The sequence below is a fragment of the Platalea leucorodia genome (assembly GCF_965183815.1).
Source record: "Platalea leucorodia genome assembly, chromosome: 5".
Classification (NCBI taxonomy): Eukaryota; Metazoa; Chordata; class Aves; order Pelecaniformes; family Threskiornithidae; genus Platalea; species Platalea leucorodia.
Window position 1 is genome coordinate 64,506,232 of NC_138827.1, and position 18,760 is coordinate 64,524,991.

The 18,760-nt window shown below is 41.8% G+C and overlaps 1 protein-coding gene across 1 annotated transcript in view; it reads right to left on the minus strand.

Moving 5' to 3' along the window:
* MAP2 (microtubule associated protein 2) overlaps positions 1–18,760 on the minus strand; it is a gene marked incomplete at its 5' end in the record, with an annotated part of 69,256 nt that overhangs the window by 34,052 nt on the left and 16,444 nt on the right. The window contains 2 exons of the mRNA XM_082311440.1: positions 11,547–11,624; positions 13,994–14,107. Coding sequence (XP_082167566.1) covers positions 11,547–11,624; positions 13,994–14,107 — 192 coding nt within the window. The remainder of the gene's footprint in view (positions 1–11,546; positions 11,625–13,993; positions 14,108–18,760) is intronic.

Below are 18,760 nucleotides of genomic sequence, written 5' to 3' on the forward strand. Positions count from 1 at the left end.
TTTTAATTGTACCAACTTTTGACATTTACTCTTTGGCAAATGACAAAAATCTCATTGCTGTCATGAAACTGGTATGTGTAAACCAGCAACGCAGCTATTAATAGTCCCAGATCTTGAAGGTCTGGTCTTCAAAGTGGCCAGCCATCTTCAGCTGTAACTGAAGTCAAAGAATACTTGGCATGTTTCAATGACTGTAGGTCAGGCCCTAATTAAGTTAATTTGAAACTAAAAATGCTACTTTTACAGTCTGCTGCTATATTTTTAGGGAGCAATACCTAGTTACGTTTTTTTATACACGCTCTGTTAATCATTAACAGCTTGTTCTTTTTTAATATCCTACAGAAAATTATGATTCCTATCATATGGAAATCTTCCTATCATGGAAAATATGAAGAGAGATACTGTAGAATGTGGCAGAACTTTCTGCAGTAATCTGTAGAAGTTCTATGAGTTTTTTCTAAAGCTTGCTACAACAAGCATTGGGCCAACTCTGAATCTCCTCATCTCTGATTTAAAGTCCATGGAGCCATCTTTTTGCTCTGACGAATCTGAATTTTTTAGAACAATTAGTATCAAAGTATTGGTCATTCTTTAAATATTCGCATATGTTAACATTTAGTCAAAAAAGCAACGGCCATTCTAAACTCCACAGGTAGAAAAAGGAGAGGTGTACAACTCCAGTAATTTTGCTCCTTTATGTTTCTACATTTGGTGACTTACGTTGAAACTCTTATCAGCCATTGAGCTGATGTCATCCTCATTTCACAGAAATTAAATAGCTAGATACTGACTTCCTTTATGTATCCTACTGTGCCTCTTACTGTAGTGCAAATGAACAATACCAATGGCATCGAAACATATTCTGACTGCCAAAGGAATTTAATATTCTTTAGCTGGGCCAGCCAGAACACCAGCCTCCCAAATGCAGCATTTCTTAGCCAGGTAGTGAATGGGTACATCACTACTCCATACAATGCGTCTTTACACCTTGTTGCACTGGCTGAAGAGAAAATACCATTAAAAGGAACATCTTGAAGCCTAGTTCTTACATACTGAAAGACGACTGCAGTAAATATTTTGTTCAGTAAGCAGATCAGAACTTCACTCTATGCACCCAAGCCTAAACTTCACTATGAAGGCAAACATCCCAGTGGAAGTGATGGAGGTTTTGCCTGACCAAGGCATTCCAGCAGGGTTAAACATTTGTAATAAGTTAAGACACACAAAAAATCAGAGTTCTGGCAATGATCAAGGAGAGGAGGGGTGGACTGCAATGAATGGCAAGGATATGACATAAGAAGCGATAGCTTTAGGGAAGCAAAACCAGAATGCACTGAAGCACACATACACAAAAAAACCCCAACCAAACAAAAAAAAACCCTGCACACTGCAAATGAAAACATTTCTACAGTTTAAGCCTCTTTATGTCATAGTCAAAGTCAGTAAATCTACTTTTTGAAAGAAAAGCAGATGAATCTCTGCACCAAAAAGAAAAAAATATACATAGATTAGCAATGTGACTGGCAAACACATCTGAGATGAGGGAAAAAGGCTTACGCAGAGGAATCAGCTTAGCTGCAAAGCGTATTTTATCATGGCAAAGTAAAAAATCAGGGATCAGCCACAGTGGTGGGAAACCATGTTGTCATACAGCACCTATGCAATCATATTATCTGCTACACACTCTTCAAGCATAATAACAAGAGCAGTTGTACTAATAAATGGGAAGAACGGGAAATGAAGCAGCCTTGGAAAGCACTGGAGAAAGCTGGAGGAGGATTCACTGGCAGCAAACACATGCAAACCTAAGGAGGACACACCTTCCTCGGCCGAGGAAAGGGATGTGTCTTTCAGGGGCGTTTCTGCCACAACAGTTACACTCTCCCTGCTGGATGCCACGCTTGGCACTTTGTCTTCACGACACACTTTGGCCTCCAAACCCGAATCCGACTGACCCTCACAGAGGCCCTTTGCCTGGTCCAAAGGCTCAATGGGCCCATGCTCTTTCCCCAGTTGCTTCCCAGGAAGAGCAGCAGCTTTCGCTTCCACAGCCATTGGACTCTCTACTGGTTCTTCTTCTTGAGGATGGAAAAAGGAGGCAACATCAACACCAACAGTAAACACCAAGCACACAGCTCAACAGGACTGCTTTTGCATAACACTTTCAGCTCTGAACAGTTTAGATTTAAGTGTGCCAAAGGACTGCTAGTATCCAGCCCATTTTAGTCACTGCGGAACTGAATTTTCCTAAGGAAAAAAAACCAAACCAAAACAAAAAACCCGTTTCCCCCAGAGAAGCATGTTTATGCTGTAAGATGAGAGCTGAAAGTGTTTCACAGGTATACCTCTCCCAAAGATGGCTGTGGGTCAAGTACTGATTGCAAATGGAGATGGTATTGAATGATGCATGGCCCTGACAACACCAGGGCATCAATGAGCTCAAAGTACACTGATATTTTTCTGATAAATGTGCTGTTTAATCCAGTACAAGACATTCAGCTGAGGTGGAGGAAGGTATGAGGCGTTCATTTCTTTCCACTGACCTTGGCAACACTGACAGCTAAATGCCAGCACGTCAATCTATCTCATGGATCCTGGATTTGGCAAAAAATTGAGCCACTTCCATAGTCTTAATAAGCCTTGTGCATAGCTGATAACAAATGGTTTTGCAAGAATTCAGCTAAGATTCCTTCACCAAGTGGATTTATAAACAGTTTCTCCCTTAGGCTGCCTGACATCTGAACTCTGTATGTGAAAACCACAGATTTAACACAAGGACTCTTCGTTTTCTTTTCTGTTTCCCCACTAGCCCCCAGGCTTCTCGTCACCAACCAAGTCAAAGAAACCAATGAGTGCAATATAACTATTTGTTCATCTGAATTTCTAAAATACTTCACTCAGACTGTGGGCTGTTAGGATCCATACAGCAGTATCAAGAGCAGTCTTTACTCATGCCATGGCAGAAGAATGATTAGCAAAGTTTCCACTCTGGACTGCACTCCTGCCCTTGCTACTCAGACAGAATATTACTGTGCTCTGTTAGTATCCCTTCTGATAAGAAGTGAGGATTAAGCGTGAAAACTTTGATTCAGCAACATACTTAAGCAGCTGACCAGCAGCCATGCTGCAGTCAACCTGATGACCCCCCTGGGTTTAAAGTGTGTCTCACACTTAAGGACTTTGCTGAATCAGACTTAGAACAAAGTTGTTTCAAATCTGGAAGTGGCTGTATCCAGCCTCTTGGTATTAAAGTAAAACCTCTTTACAAGGGCTTGATTTTTCTCCTGAGATTGGCCTGGTTAAAACCAGACAATCAATCATCCACTTCAGTTATGGCCTTTAAAAAGTGATTTAGGGAACACAAACACGATTTGAGGCTGAGAAAATATCACTATGTAAAGTACAACACATTATTAATAACATATAAAAATGTAATTAAGATTAGATACTATATCTTAAATGAACAGAAGCCAGAAGATTCAGAATCAGAACTGGACCGATGCCTGAGTGTTACAGGGATATTTACACATGGGCAGATTGTAAAAGCAGCCTGGCAGAACAGCAGGTATCCAGCTGCAAGAGGCCCTAACTTGAATAACTTGCTTTACTTTTCTTTTTCCGATTTTATGTAGTTTTGTATGTGCACCCCTTTCAATTAAAAAAATTTAAGGAAAACCTCTCATTTTAGCAATTTTAGGTATACACCTCCATTTCCTGAGACACTTCACACAATGCCACATGATTAAAACTAATTACTCACCAAAGTAGAAAGTTATCCCTGACTTAACAAAGGAATCCTACAGACTCCCTTTGTGCAGCAGACTCGTTTATTCCAAAGAGACTGCTTGCTTACAGGCAGCAAGTGAGGAGGGCTGTTTCCTAATGCCTATCTTTTCACTGATGATCCAGCTTATTTCCGTTTGTTTTTCTTCCTAGATGTTCTGAGATCTTACGCTTTCACCAGAGGTAGATGCATACGACTGAAAAGGAAGCTGCCCATAAATTAACCAATCCAGGAGTGCTGTAAATGCAGCTATAGGCACCCAGCTACAGTAAGGCTACTCCTGTGATTTTCTGTCTCCCCTAGCTTCAGGCAGACATGCTGACATTAACAATCTGCAATTATTAGCATTGATCTCTTTCTGGTGCTGTTGCAGTATTAGGCTATATTATATCCTGTTAATTCTGAACAACTCTGGTTTTCTTGAAATGACCTAGTGAGCAATTTCAGGTATACACCTCCATCTTCCTGAAACACAAATCTTTAGAGGATTCAGCACTGTTTTTAACTTCAGCTCCTGTGTCCCAAGATTGAGTTAGTCAAATGCTGCGAGATGAAACGTGATCTGTTTTGCCTTGGAAAAAGAAGTCAGCATTCCTGTTAGTCACTGAAATACATTCTCCCTTGATTCCTCAAAAGCCATTCCACTTCTGTGCAACCCCCACTGATAAAATAATACTTACTGATGCGCTCAGGCCATAGAAAAAGAGGGTACAAAAACACACTAACAGTAAACTTCTTTTTCTCCTTGTTTGCAGTCAGCTGACACAATGTTAACTGGATGCATCCACAAAACAACAGGAGATCAAACATGACCCAATACTGCCTGATGTCACCCATGTATACTGGGGTAAAGTTGATTTCCTGTGCCTACTGGAGAATTAAAGACTTTCCACTGCTATCTTTGGTATAGACATGGTTTTTTTCCCCATTGTGTTAACAACTGACTTACCTCCAGTAACAATCTTTTGGCCTGTTTTGCACACTGTTCTTGGCAGTGATTCTCTGGCACAAAGAACAAATTAGCTTATGCTTCTTTCAACTAGCTGCTACTTTTGCTTCTGCTATAAGCCAGGCCAGTAGAACAAGAGCCCTGATTTAAGCAGGGACCATGGTTTCACTGACCCCAAAGTTGCATTCATTGCTCACGCTGCAGCTTCATTTTGAGATGGTGAGACTCTGGAGGGGCGCCACTTCCATGCGGGGAGAAAACACAACTAGGTTTCCCTCCCCAGAAAGCAGCAAACCCAGGCACATATATAATGGAATGGATGGCAGGTGGGTAGAGGGGAAGAGGAACAAAATGGGACCATGCTCAGTTCACCTTCATCATGGCCCAACAAGACCTCTGTGCTCTTCACTGTGGCACTGGGACGTGTACTAGAGCCAGTCCACTCCGAGCTGAACAAAGGGTGTTCATAGTACTCCTCGTCCGAATTGTAGGGCTCATCATCAGGCACAGACACTGAAATGGAGGGGGCCAGGTGTTTACGCCACTCCCTGCTGGCAGCAGGCCCACAGCCTGGGCAGTGCTGTAGCGGTCCCACCTTATCCTCCGCCCCTTCATCTACAAATAGACATACACAGACAAAAACTGCAGGACAGACAGACAGACAAAGAAAAGACAAGACAGGATGGACACATGCACTAGCAACACCAGCCGCTATGTCATACTGCAGAGCGGATGAAATCAGCCAGGCTACAGGTTAATGCAGGATGGAGGAATGAGGCAGCTGTGCATTTTAACACATGGGCCATGTATGTGGCGTTTCCTACAGTGTTTATGGACACTGGAAACCAACCGTTGGAATAAGCACATTTCAAAACTATACACTCATTATTTAGAGGAATACATATTGTACACAAACCACATCTCACAACTTGCACTGATAGTCATGTATTATATAGCTGACTGACTGTATCGAAAACCTCTGAGGTATCCTGACACAGCTGTATCTTTCATAGTCATCAGGTGAAGTACTTGGAAGTGTAAATGTTCAAAAGTCCTTTAATTAAAAAGCAAACCAGCTTACACTTCCATCAATGGTGGTTTTACTTCTCATTTGTATCTATTTCAAATGTCCCCACTTTCTTCCTTTCCCTATAAATAAGTAACATTTAAACAAAGAAGAAAAAACCCTTCCCCAAATTGCTAGCTACCTTTTTTTCCGATAAAGGCCACATAAAGCTGCTCACAGAAATCTCTGTTAGTCCTATATTTTACGCTGTTGTGTCACGTTTCTGTGGGTGAACTAGCTCCCACCTCGGCATTTGCCAGTGCTTTGCAATGACAGCTTTATTCACCCGTCACTGTAGCGTCGCAGATAATCACATCATCATCTCAGGACTACACCAGCTACTGACAGCTACAGGGAGGGGGAGCTTGGGTTTGGTTTTGCAAGACAAAGAAGTTATACAGCCCAATAAAAATGATTGGCCTACCACCTGATCCATACAAACCTAACGGGGAGACTTGAGAGCTCGTGTAGGCTAAGGTGTCCCCCTCCACATGAATAAGGCTATGAAAAACTAAGCATTGACTACTAGAGAAAATATGTTTAAGCCCATTGTCTGTGTTTGTGACAACTGGCAGTTTGATGAACACCCCCGCATTCATGGGGTGCCTTCAGCAGCTGCAGCTATCCCACTGGATTTCCTATTAGCTTCAAGAACAAGTCCATGCCCAGTGTCCCTGGCCTTTCTCTAGGCAATTACAACTTAAAGAGTTTTCCCAGAGCTTCCAAAACTTTTCTCTCAGATCCAAAACACTGCATCGGAAAGCAAGACTTTAACACAGGCAGTGTAACAGATATTAACCGGGTTTCTGTGTGTGACCCAAAAACAAGACAGCTCACAAATGCTGCTGTAACAACCATTACCCAAGTCTTGGAAAGCAATTTTTATCCATCCATATCATCTGGTGGCATATTGTGACCAAACCAATTCCATTTATAAGAGCACTAAGCTTCTTCCTGGCAAATAACGCTAAGTTTTAAATTTCTTTCAATAGCACACCATGACGAGACAATATCTGTGTCTTTAAAGGAGTCTGCTTTCTGCAGCGACATGGCAGCAAGTATCCTGTAATGTAATAACATATATTTCTTCTGCATGGGAAAAGAATGCTATCATATCAACCCATTCAGGGTCAATCACCCGGAAAAAGGAAGAAAAATTATTCATTGATGGCAATATTAGTAGTTCCGATATATGTCATCGTGCTGCAAAAGGAAGATTATCCATGTTTAAGATTCTGGGACAGCCCTGAGGCTGGCCAGGACTGAAGGTATGCTACATGCACCTACGCACATACACAAATACCACCCACGGAACTTAGTTTAAGAGAACCGTTCTCACAATTTCTTTCAGGGCACAAAGAGTGTCTGAACCACTGGTAGTTTAGTTGCTTTGCTCTTGTAGTGGAATCCAAACCCCAGATTCAGGGGTTTATGCATGCTTAAGAGAGATAGGTGTGGAAAGATAAGCCAGCAACCCGTCTCTGCCAAGCAGGAAGCTCTGCAGAGCACTGCAATAGGAAATGCCAAACACAGGCTGAACCTGAGCTTCCCACCTTTCCCTAGTACTTAAGAGCCAGCAGCAAGGTTGCAGGGAAGCATCTTGATCCTTGATCTGCAATGCAGAACCTGTGGATTTCTTCTCCATTGAAGCTGCTACAAAATTCAGTGACAGATTTGAGGGAGCTCACGGTTTGCAAAAGGCTAGTTCCAGGGGGTGAGGACACGCCTCAGGATGTGACAGACCAGGAACCAACTCCCTCCTAAACCTGAGAAGATTCAAAACTACAACTCCTGCTTCTTTGCAGGGTGCCCTCACACTAATCTATGTATTACTGTGGACAAGAGTGGAAAGGGTTGACGCAGTCGCCATCTCTTCTGCTGGAACTGGGGCATTGTGGAGAAAAGAACAGAAGGTTGATAAGGTCAGAAGCAGAACACGGAGAAAAAGGATGTGCAAAAGGGAAGGTTCTCCTTCCCGCTGTGGGTCATATTTATCCAGGGGCCCTTCAGAAGTAAAATGCATCAACAAGAGTGAAGATGAAATCCCAGGACTTCTCTATACTGATGCAAACAAGGCTGAAAACTCGTTATTTATAGGCTCTGAATGGATTGCAGGCAAGAAAACACAGGCCCTGCCTCTGCTCCTTAAAACTACAGGAACTGACGACAGTAAAAATGCTTAATACATATTATTGTGATGGTGCAAAATCATTAGGAGTGCAAAGCCTAGTATTGTTTGGGGCTGTTATGTCTGTAGCTATTACAAATTTACATTGTTTATGTATCAGTTTTAATAAAGATATTTTCAAAAGTACTGCAGATAATTTCATTAACAGGATAATTATGTCTTTAAAGGAGGATAGGCTTTTATTTTGGCAGCAAGAAAAATCCTTTCTTTGTTGTTTTAGCCCCTTCTAATAGTTCTTTTCCATCTCAAAGCGTGGGAAAAATCCCCAATGTGTCCTAAAGTCCAAGATTAAAATAACTTCTCACAAAGGCTAATTCTGCTTTAGCTTCAGGTGTCTTTAGAAAATGCCTTTCAAGAAGTAATTTTCACTGTAAATAGATCAATTTTTATAGGACAGTTGGTTCCTTTCAGTTTGCAAAATATTCTTATTTGGTACATAAAGCTTAACCTGACATGCCTATTTCAAAACAGAAGACAGTCCATCAAAGGCATCCTTCTATCTTGTAACATTGAGAAAAATTATTACGTGAAGATGTTGTTGGCTATTGTCAAAAGGCGCAGGGCACAAAAGAAATGCCAAGTTGGCAAAAGAATATTGCATCAGCCCTGCATGACCAGATACAACCGATAAAAGAATTAGACAGTGCTAGGGAAAATTTCATTTCCTGAGCAAAATTATGTTGCTATAGTTGAAATAAATGAAATCATTTCAGTAAGGCAAATTAGTTATCTTACCTTCTGCAGCAGTAAAAATGGACAAACTCATTTGAACGTCTTTCTGCAGCCAAATGAAAGAAAGAAACCTACATCCACTGACTCCTTTCTCTCGTGAAATACACTTGACCCACAAACCTCTCTGTCTTTTCTACCTTTTTTTTTTTTTTCTTTTTAATTTGTGTTTGCTGCATGGCTGGCCACATCCACCTATGTCACGTCTACAACAGTGATTTCCTTCCTCCTATGACTGAAGAAGTCTCTTTCGGATTCAGAGCAATGCAACACACACTGACAAGTGCATTACGAGAATGTTCTAAGAGAAGGGGAAAAAAAGGAGGTCTGAGATACACGCACCAAGTGCTCACCTTTTTTGCTCAACAACTGTAGAATTGGGTTAAATTCATAAATTGTATTTTACTGAGCAGAAAGACAGACAAACAATGTAAAGGTGCATGAGGATGGATAGCCAGATGGTATAGGGAACTGAAGGTTTAACAAGTACAGTATTGGGTCAAACCCAACTGAGGCAAACTCTTCTGAATGGGAGCTTTGACTGAATAAACATGACAGGTCTCGCTCACTCAAGTCAGCAAAAGCTCAACTTACCCACCGAAAATAAAGACCACATCTTCTAACACAGAGAAAAACACAAGATTTTTACTACAGCTAACTACATTGAATTGACAACAGTGACATTTGGGGAAAAAAGCAACATAATATACTTCTGGTGAAATTTTTTTTCAAGAAGTTCCTTCTGTTCATCAGTCAACTCTACTGTGAGTTCCAGTTTCAGAGCCGGACAAAACCAAGAAGCTTCCAGCAGAGTGCATGAATGACTCGGCATATCATTTCTGTCCATACTTCCCTTACAAACCTACACTTTCAGGATTTCTACAGGCCATCTGCTCTGAAAAATGAAGAGTTGAATCAAAATCTTGTCACAGAAAAGTCTCTTTTGGCTAATGTTAAAGGAAATTATTCGAGTGATTTTAAAAACTGCGTAAATCATCAAAACGTCTCCCAAACACTGACCTTTCAGTCCTTGCAACCACCCCTGCGGGGTAGGTAAGTGCTATTATATTAGTTCTACATGCAAGGAAAGAGAAAAACAACGTTGTTAAGTGACTTGCTGAGTCATATGCACAGCTGGGAGCAACACAGTCCGGTAGTTCATAATAACCTCAAGTTGTACAGTGTTTTGCCACCTTCTTGTGTTAATACAACTAGCAAAATGGTTTCCATTTGCTTAGGGGGCAATCTACAACCTCCTGTCAATTAATTAATATAAGTACTTTATAAAATCCTAAAATACATGTAAATAATACTGGTGATAAAAACAGTACGCAAAGCTAATCCTCAACTAAGGATGTATGATGTAAGAACCTTGACATTGGCCTGAAGCAGAACAACAAGCCCTTTACTGTGATATGAAAAATCAAAAAGCATATGCTGAACTAGTCAAGTGAACTATATATTTAAAATTAGTGGTAAAACTCTGGTAACAATTCTAAAAGCCTTTGCTAATACCCTACTAGCTTCCTTTTCAGTTAGTAGTTTTGATTGCCATTACCTCTGGGTGATGAGTCTAGGAACTGTTGTACTATTTTTTTAAACAATGTGCAGATGTTTTTTAAAAAAACAACAATCAATTAATCAATTTTTTTTATATTGGTTACTAACAGCATCCAGTAGGTATTTCTAGTACAGTGGACTGACAAATGTTGTTGTTAACACAGCCTGTAATTGCACTATCTCAAAAATGACCGCAGGATGGAACATGCCTAATTGCAGTGTCCTGATAAACTGAATCAGGCTACGTTAGCACATGAAACAGGAACTGTCCACTTGCAAAATTAATAGAGGCTCTGTGTTAAAATACCAACAAAGTTTGTTCGGCAAATGATAAGAAATTATTTTCATGCACTTATTTAACAAAAAGGAAAAAAAAATGCTAAAAGACAATCCAAGAAGGAAATAAATGCATACATAAAAATGCTATTGACATGGCAGAGTTCAACTGACAGTCCTCTGGAGATTCTGAACCCAAATCCTTCCTGCATATCCACATGGTATGGCTCAGTTTTAACATACTGCTGTCTCCCTATACTGATGGCCTTGATGCAGCAACCTTCTGTTGAACAAAGCACTGATGCAGGTGCTTACTATTGTGACAACTTCACTGGGATTTAGGCCTCTGCTTAAAATTAAGTCAACACTTAAGTTCTTTGCTGGAGGGGATTTTAGCAGGCGGAAAATGTAGTGATCATGGGCTACTGAAATAGAATATTCATTGTGCAGAACACAGTAGAAATTTGCTTTGTGAGACTAGAATTTGAGTCCTGCACTCTGTGTACAGAACCCCCAATACACGTAGGCATGGAAGCATGAATTACAGGTCGAAGACCAAAGAAATGATCCAACTCTGAATCTCCTTGTTTTCATGCATTTAAGATTTCAAAACCAAAGCTAATGGTAATTAAAAAAAGCAGCCAAACAAACCCGAAGAAAATAAAGATGACCCATAGTCAATCATAGTTTTGGTGACAACATTGGGACAGCAGACATCTTGGCTCATATTGCATATAACAGATAAAAAGGTGAGCATCACCATCTTCTTATATGGATGTACTTAACATATCCTGTCAGTTACCTCTATGCATATGTGTCTACCTCATCCATACATTGCAGCTGGTTTGCAGATGGGGAGTTATCGCTGGGGAATGCCTTATCTTTTCACAGGAAGCTGCAGAAAGTATCTCCATTTTCTGATTCCCCCATCCTTTAGATTCATGTCTCATCCCGCTGCTGACAGCTGTGCCTGCAACATCCAGGAGACCCTTACCTTCCTCCAGAGCTCCAGTCTGCTCAGAAGCTGGCGACGGAGGCGGGGAAGGAGGCAGGTTGGCTGACTCTTCGACTGCTAGAAATCAAACAGTGAAAATGAGATACAGCAATTAATTCCCGGGAGACCGATGCCTGATACAAGCTGCAGTTAGCCTGAGAGAATTATTCGATGACTTGTGCCTGGTGGGTTTTCAGATAGACCCTTTCAGAATACATGGATTTTTAAAGTTATTATAAAAGGATTTTTTTTTTTTTCAGATGGTATGAATTATTTTCAAAATTCTGGTCATAGAGTACGATACAAAAATCAGGTACGAAATTATCTTTTAAACCAGTATTGCCACTTAGAAAACCTTCAGTCACCCAAGGCAACAACAATAAAGCATCTGAGCATGAGAGATTTTATAAATTAATGCTGACTATCAGAAACTGGCATCCAATCTCTTCAATTTACCTTGAGTACATGAACAAAAAACATTCTGCACAATTTTTTTTTTTCTGCTGCTGAGTTCCAGGTTAATCACAGAATACATGCAAATATTGCTTGTCTAAATACAAAACACATCAGCATAGGGAACTTATGTCAGCCATGACATAATAGTGATTCAGCTGAACAAGGCGCAGTGAAATCTTAGAGGCACTTAGACTAGGTTTTTAGATTCATTCCCAGTCATGAGACCAGATACTGAAACCAGATGATGCTTTTTCAATTATTTCAATTCAAGTACGATGAAATCCTAAAGAAATTGCTTCTTAAATGAACTCAGCATAACCTCTGCATCTGATTTCATACCAATCACTTTGAGGAATTTTTCTTTAAAAACAGATCCACTCCTGGGGCTTAACCAATGCTTTAAAAAAAAAAAAAAAAAAAAAAAAGTAGTAACAAATCTATTTTAACAGATCTGTCTCGTAAACAGCACCTCTCAACAGGCAGATCTCAATTTCTGATTCAGGGCTTCTTCCCAAGCATAGCAAGGCCAGTTTCAAAGCCCCAGCAGAATTTGCCAGGCGTCCTCCTATTGATTTCTGTGTCGTTTGGAAGAGACTCTTACATGACTTGTCCTTAAGATGTGCTGTCCAGGGACAGAGTATTTATATCTTTGTCACAATGCAATTCTACCCGCAGTTATTTAGCGGTCACTGACCACAGGAACTGTAATGCCAACAGTTGCTAACTGAAGACATACCTCTCAAAACATGTTTAAAATGTCTTATCTAACTAGATGAAACTGAATATCCATTTTGCCTCACCCAGGCCCCAGTGAAGCAATCTCTGCTTAAATATGTATGAAGTGTTTTGCAGAATTGGGGTCTTCCATGTAAAAATGGGTTTCTGTAAAGAAGGTAATTACCAATCAACACATCTCCCTGCTGCAGTTCAAAAATTAGTTCAATGAAGCAAAAGACTTTGCGAACCAAATTTCCAACAAACATTCTAAATTACTCATTGACTTTAATTCATTCCTAAGCAGGGTCCAGCCACCGTACCAAACAAAGCAGAGTGCCTGTGGGGAAAATACCACAAGGCATCATTTTGATTTGATCACAATGTACGCTCACTCAGCAGAACTTATCCTGAGGCAGGCTTGCAAGACTTGCCCTACCTCAGGACAGAGTATGGCCTTTCTCTGGCCTTTGGTGTACATGTTTTGAGCTACTTGGAAGTTTTCTGGCAGGGAGAAAGCACTGTAGGTACAAATAGCTCTATACTTACTTTTTTTACATAGATATATACACACGCACATATATACACATACTTGTATTTCAGAGAGACATTTCACAAAGGAGCCAGCAGGAGGATGGGGGCAAAGCATGGACCAGTGGCAGTGGTACCGTTCCCAGTTTGGACCACTGGCATTTGCTCCTGCCACGTATAACTCCCTCTCCCACAATCTCCCCTCACCCTGCCCAGCTGCTAACCCCTCTCCCAGCCTCACCCCGTGTGCCCCATTCCTCTCTGCTTCCTTTTGAGGTGCTCCTCCTCCATCTTTCTGAGTAGCTACCACCCAACCAGCAAAGCCTCACTTTCTTTTTATATGCCTCTCCTCTAATCTTTGCCTCTGCAGACATTAATCTTTCTCTCTCATGTTGTACATGGCTGAACACAAAGGGGCTCCGAGCACTGCTGGGTCCCACCAAACACGACGACAAAACCACTACCATCAATTACATTCACAGCTGCGCCGCCCAGGAGTCAGAGACCAGGTGGAGAACTGCTGTTAGAGCAAACAGTGAATGAGACAGTCACAGGGCCGTGAAGAGCTGGGCCAACAAGGATACCGCTATTATTACGTGGTTCCAGCATTTATCCAGTGGTGCTGCAGTTTACCCATGACCGTAACTTATGTGAATACACAGCTGTAACTGCTTTTTTTTGTAATATACATACGTATCACATTTGCAGACAGGAGGATACTTTGAACATTCTTTGGCTCGTTTTACCTAAAGGTAGTGGTCCAGGCTGATCTTTGTGCTGGGCTTCTTTTTCCTGTTCGCCTTTCAGGACTGCTACAGCTTCAGCTGTTACTACTTGTACTATCCTGGCAGACACTTCTTCTGTGGCAGCAGCAAAGTTAGAAAAAACAAAGAAAAGTATGCTAATGAGAACGATGTTTTCAAATCATAAAGATTAGCTTAAACAATAAAAAATGGAGGCTGACTTAATCCATTTTTAAAGGGTAATCTTTTTTCCTGAAATATAAGCAAATCATTAAAAATAAAATAGAAGGACCAGGTATTCTGAAGATCTCAGTGGAAAATGCTGAGTATTTATAAAAACCAGGACCCCAGCCTTTACAGTAAGATGCACAAAGCATCATTATTAAATGTTCTTTCTGTTAGGGACAATGTGCAGCAACTGCAAAATTCTAAGATGATCATTTATTAAATGTCTAGAAATATTTTTTTGCAGGTACTGTTTTGTAAACAGGGGTAGAATGGCCAGCTGAGTAATGGGATTTCTTGACATTTAATATATGGAGTTAGCTGCATTCTTACACATGCTTTGGATGATATTTCCTCCTCATCAGCACACAGTTAGTATGCATTAAAGGTACTTCCCAGACAGACATCTATGCTGATGAGGGACTTGAAAAAGAAGGGCCAAATAACATTTCTGTATGATTAAAATGTATGCTTTGTCCTCCTCACCCGTTTTAAGACTGCAACACAAAGCTTTATTTAAACAGTAGGTCTGAATATCATGCAGAGGGATTGCAGAGGATAACATTTGTTTGGTCGGATGGGCTCTCAGGCCCTGGTCTTGGCTTGGCTCCCGGCCACTCGCTCTTGCTATGCTCGGAGCAGGGAAGGGGGACTCGCTGAGGCACGGCATGCTTGACAGACCCGGGTGCCACAGGACCCCGTGCTTTGCTCTTCCCCACCACCTCAACGTGTGGCATGACCGAGAGGGGCTGAGGAACCGGTTGCTCTGTGAGTGGAGGATGGTAGTGGGACCACTCAGGGAGTAAATACTTCCAAAATGAGAAATTGTATCTCATCTCGGCTCTAGACCGTCTCAAAGGTGCAGTGAAATGTCATCAGGCACATAACTGCCTGTGGAAGTAACCAGAGAGGTTTCCTGCCCTAAGGGCAGTTCAGGCACCTTTGATCTAGCAAATCAAGGACTTAAGGGTTGGTCCAGCAGAACCATCTACAAAGGAATTTTTAGAAAAAGCTTTCTTATCTGTGTATTAGCCCAGTCTCCGTTACTCATTAATCAACATATTCCTCCCTCTCATAGCCAAACTCAGTGGAAATAAACCCCTTCACTCTCCACCTATTTCTGAGTGCTGGCTGAGAGTTGTTTCAAACGCAGGGTGCTGGGACCTGACATGGAGCTGAGCCCTCGGGAAGGCAACAAGCTGCACAGCCGTGGGCCCACCTGCTGCACAGCGGGGCACACACCTGAAAACAGAGCAAGAATTTCAGTGCTGCTCCACCCCTCGCGCAGAGACAGAGGTTTCTAATGGCAGACGGCAACACACCCTTCTCCTGCCAGGAGACAGTCCCAGAGCCCCCATTAATCACCATCCCGAGGGCAGAAATAAAAGTGCTCTGCTCACCCATTACTGTGTCCTTCAGGCAAGGACCGGCTGTGAAGGGGAAGTATATTTAAATCAATGCCCTACATGTAACTTTACAGCAACCACCCTAACAAGGGATGCTGTCCGTTAGATTAATAATGATGACTTCTCACAGTTAGTACTCTTACAGAATTCCTTTGTACTTTTAATGTAAAGTTATTTCTCTTCGTTTGTCCTTTAGAAAAGCTGATTTTTTTCTTCCAAAAAGCATAGATGTGAGTTACTTGACTTTCACAGTCGTGTTTGTCTAAAAACAAAGTGCTATGTTAATCTCTCTTTTGCACAAACTATGTAATGAGATATTAAAAAAACCCACCCACTGGCAAAGAACATTCATAATTGTTGGTATTTTTATCTTACAATTCACTTCCCTCCTGACTGGTCGCCAGGAGGGCAGTAACTGCAATAGTTTTATTAGCTGCAGCCAGTAGAAAGAGTAGACGGATGAATATGTCAGAACAACTACTAAGCAACAAAAAAAATAAGCTGATTTCAAAAACTGTTAGCCCAAGAATACATGAGTATAAACTTGCCAAGGACAAATTCAGACTAGCAATCTGAAGATGCTGCTTTCCTACTGTTAGGGGTGTGAAGTTCTGGCAGCCTTCCACATAGCAGGAAACAACTCAACTGGTTTTGAGATGGAGCTCGATACATTTATGAAAGGGACTACATATGATATAGATGCCTGTATTAGCAGGAGACTGCGAATGGCAGCTCTAGTTCTCTGTCCCTCTACTCAACAACGTGCCCCTAGTATGAGATGAAACTCCACTTTGTTGTTAAGCAGATCGAATCGAGCACCATAACCCCATAAATCAAGTCATGCATGTGGCTAGTCCTATGGACCAAAGAACAGGGATATTGATTTAAAGCACATCAACCTTCCCAGCTGCCTTTCAGAGGCCTGCACCTCATTTTGGGGCTTTTTGAATGTCTCCTGCTTCCATGCCTCCTGGATGCTGGGGGTGCTTCTCAGCACCTCAACTCCTTCCTCTGGTGAGAAACATGGAGCAGACACCTCCCAGACTGTCACATGGTGCTGCTGCTGCAGAGCAGTGGACTGGACACAAACGGTTCCTTGGAATCATTACAGGCCCTGACAATTCCCTGTGTTATAAGGCACACGCAGACTGCAAAGCACAAGCAACATTGGAGAAAACTGGGAGAATGAACCTGCGGCTTGGCCCGTCCTCTTCCTGCAGACACGTGGTGCCCTCTCCCATGCCACGCCATGCAGCTGGCGTGCTGCGCACCTTGCACGGGTGGGACATGCGGGTAGGAAACAAACTGCTCGTCCATAAAGCGTCCTTTGATACTTGGTATATCCCTGTTCAGATTCTGCTCTTTCAGAACAGGGAAGAGAATCACCCCGACAGCTTTGGTGAGCATGGAGAACGGCACAGAGCTTCGCAGAGTACCACAGCTCCAGAAGACCCCCCCATGCTGATTGCCACCACTGCTTTACGCCTGGAGGATGTGATACATGACCCTTCTTTCAAAATTGCCAGGAATCTACTAATCACAATACTACTGACAAAAGTAATGTCATCAAGTCTGTACTGTTAGGTCAGATGAACAAATCAAGACTCAATTAGGAAGACTGTTAGGAGAATTAATTTTTTAAGCTTATTTTCACATGAAAATTTTAAGAAAAGGCTCCAATTAATTTTTCAGATATAGAATATGCAAATGTATACCAGATTTAGTACCCTAGAGCATATCCAAAGGAAACCCACTCAGTCACCTGCTCTCCATCACCCAAGCTACTGCAAGCCGCCTCCCAGCAAGGTAAGATGAATCCCTATTAAAAATGGTCTCCTTTGTTACAGAATTTATACTTGTTCACATCCAGCCTGATTCTGGGGTGCAAATGGGCTCCCTAAGGCTGGAAGACAGTTCCCACCCTGTCAGCTCTCTTCCTGATTTAATTTGCTTGGGACAAAGATTATGTTCCACAGGGAGATATGGCTGGGGGTGAAAGGTTGCCTCCTGAAAAATGGAAATTTCAATTTCAGGCTAAGCAAAATAAGTAAATAAAAATACAAATGGCCTCTGGGGTTTGTTGGGGTATTTTTTGTTTTTGTTTGGCTGTTTTTTTTTAATCAAGAAAGGCTCACTTCTGAACACTGTGTTGATGGATATTTTGGGTGACACAGGAGGCACAGGCAGTTCGCCAGAAGAGCAGTGCTTTTGCTATACATGACTGCTGCAAAAGGACAGACATTTTTGTACTAATGGACACTATAAATAGCAGATCCAATGGGTAAGTCAAATCCTCACAGGGCAGCTATTGAGACTCTTCATAGTTTCCTTATGGTTCAGTTAAAGTTCAAGGAAGCCTAATGGTAAAGAACAAAAAAAGAAAAAGAAGAGTTAGCCAGCCTGGATGCCAGGCAAATTCTTCACAGCCTAAAAGCTCTGGATTCATTAGAGATACTTTTGCTTGTAGAGATTTCTTTTCCCTCTCTTTAAGCAGGTAAACATTCTCTGACTCTACTTTGTGCCACTAAAATAGCACTAACAATCGACAAGTAACACAAATATATGTTTCTTAAAGGCAACAAGGACCTTGGCTTCACATAAGACTCCAGCACAACGAAGAACAGTAACATCGCTTTCCTTTGCATTTTGCAGAGAGTAAAATGCTGCTCCTTTTTACCGAGATGTCAGCTGCTCATGATACAGGACACAGACTGTCTCCCAGTTTGATTTCAGGGAATGTGGTACCCAAAAGTACAGGTGGTCCTTGAATGTGATGTCCATAACAGAGAGAAGACATTGTGAAAGATCCTCAGTGAGAGCTTTCAAAAGCCCCCTGACAACGAGCAGGCTGAACCAAGAGGCCAGGAGCTAACACACAGGGATGGCGATTCTGCTGCTCCCTTAAAAGTTGTCACTTCAGACCAAGTTCTGATGGGGCTGTCAGGTCACGTCTGCCCCGTTGCTACTAGTGCCATGGCTGCTCTCTGGCAGGAACAGAGGACTCTGCCCTGCTGAGAGGGCAGGCACCTGTCTTGGGCACTACGCTAATTTAAACTGAAGTTAAAAAACGAGTAAGCACTCTCTGCTCCTGGTTTTGCAAGTCAGCCCAATTCTTCTACAAACCCCAGCCCCCAGCATA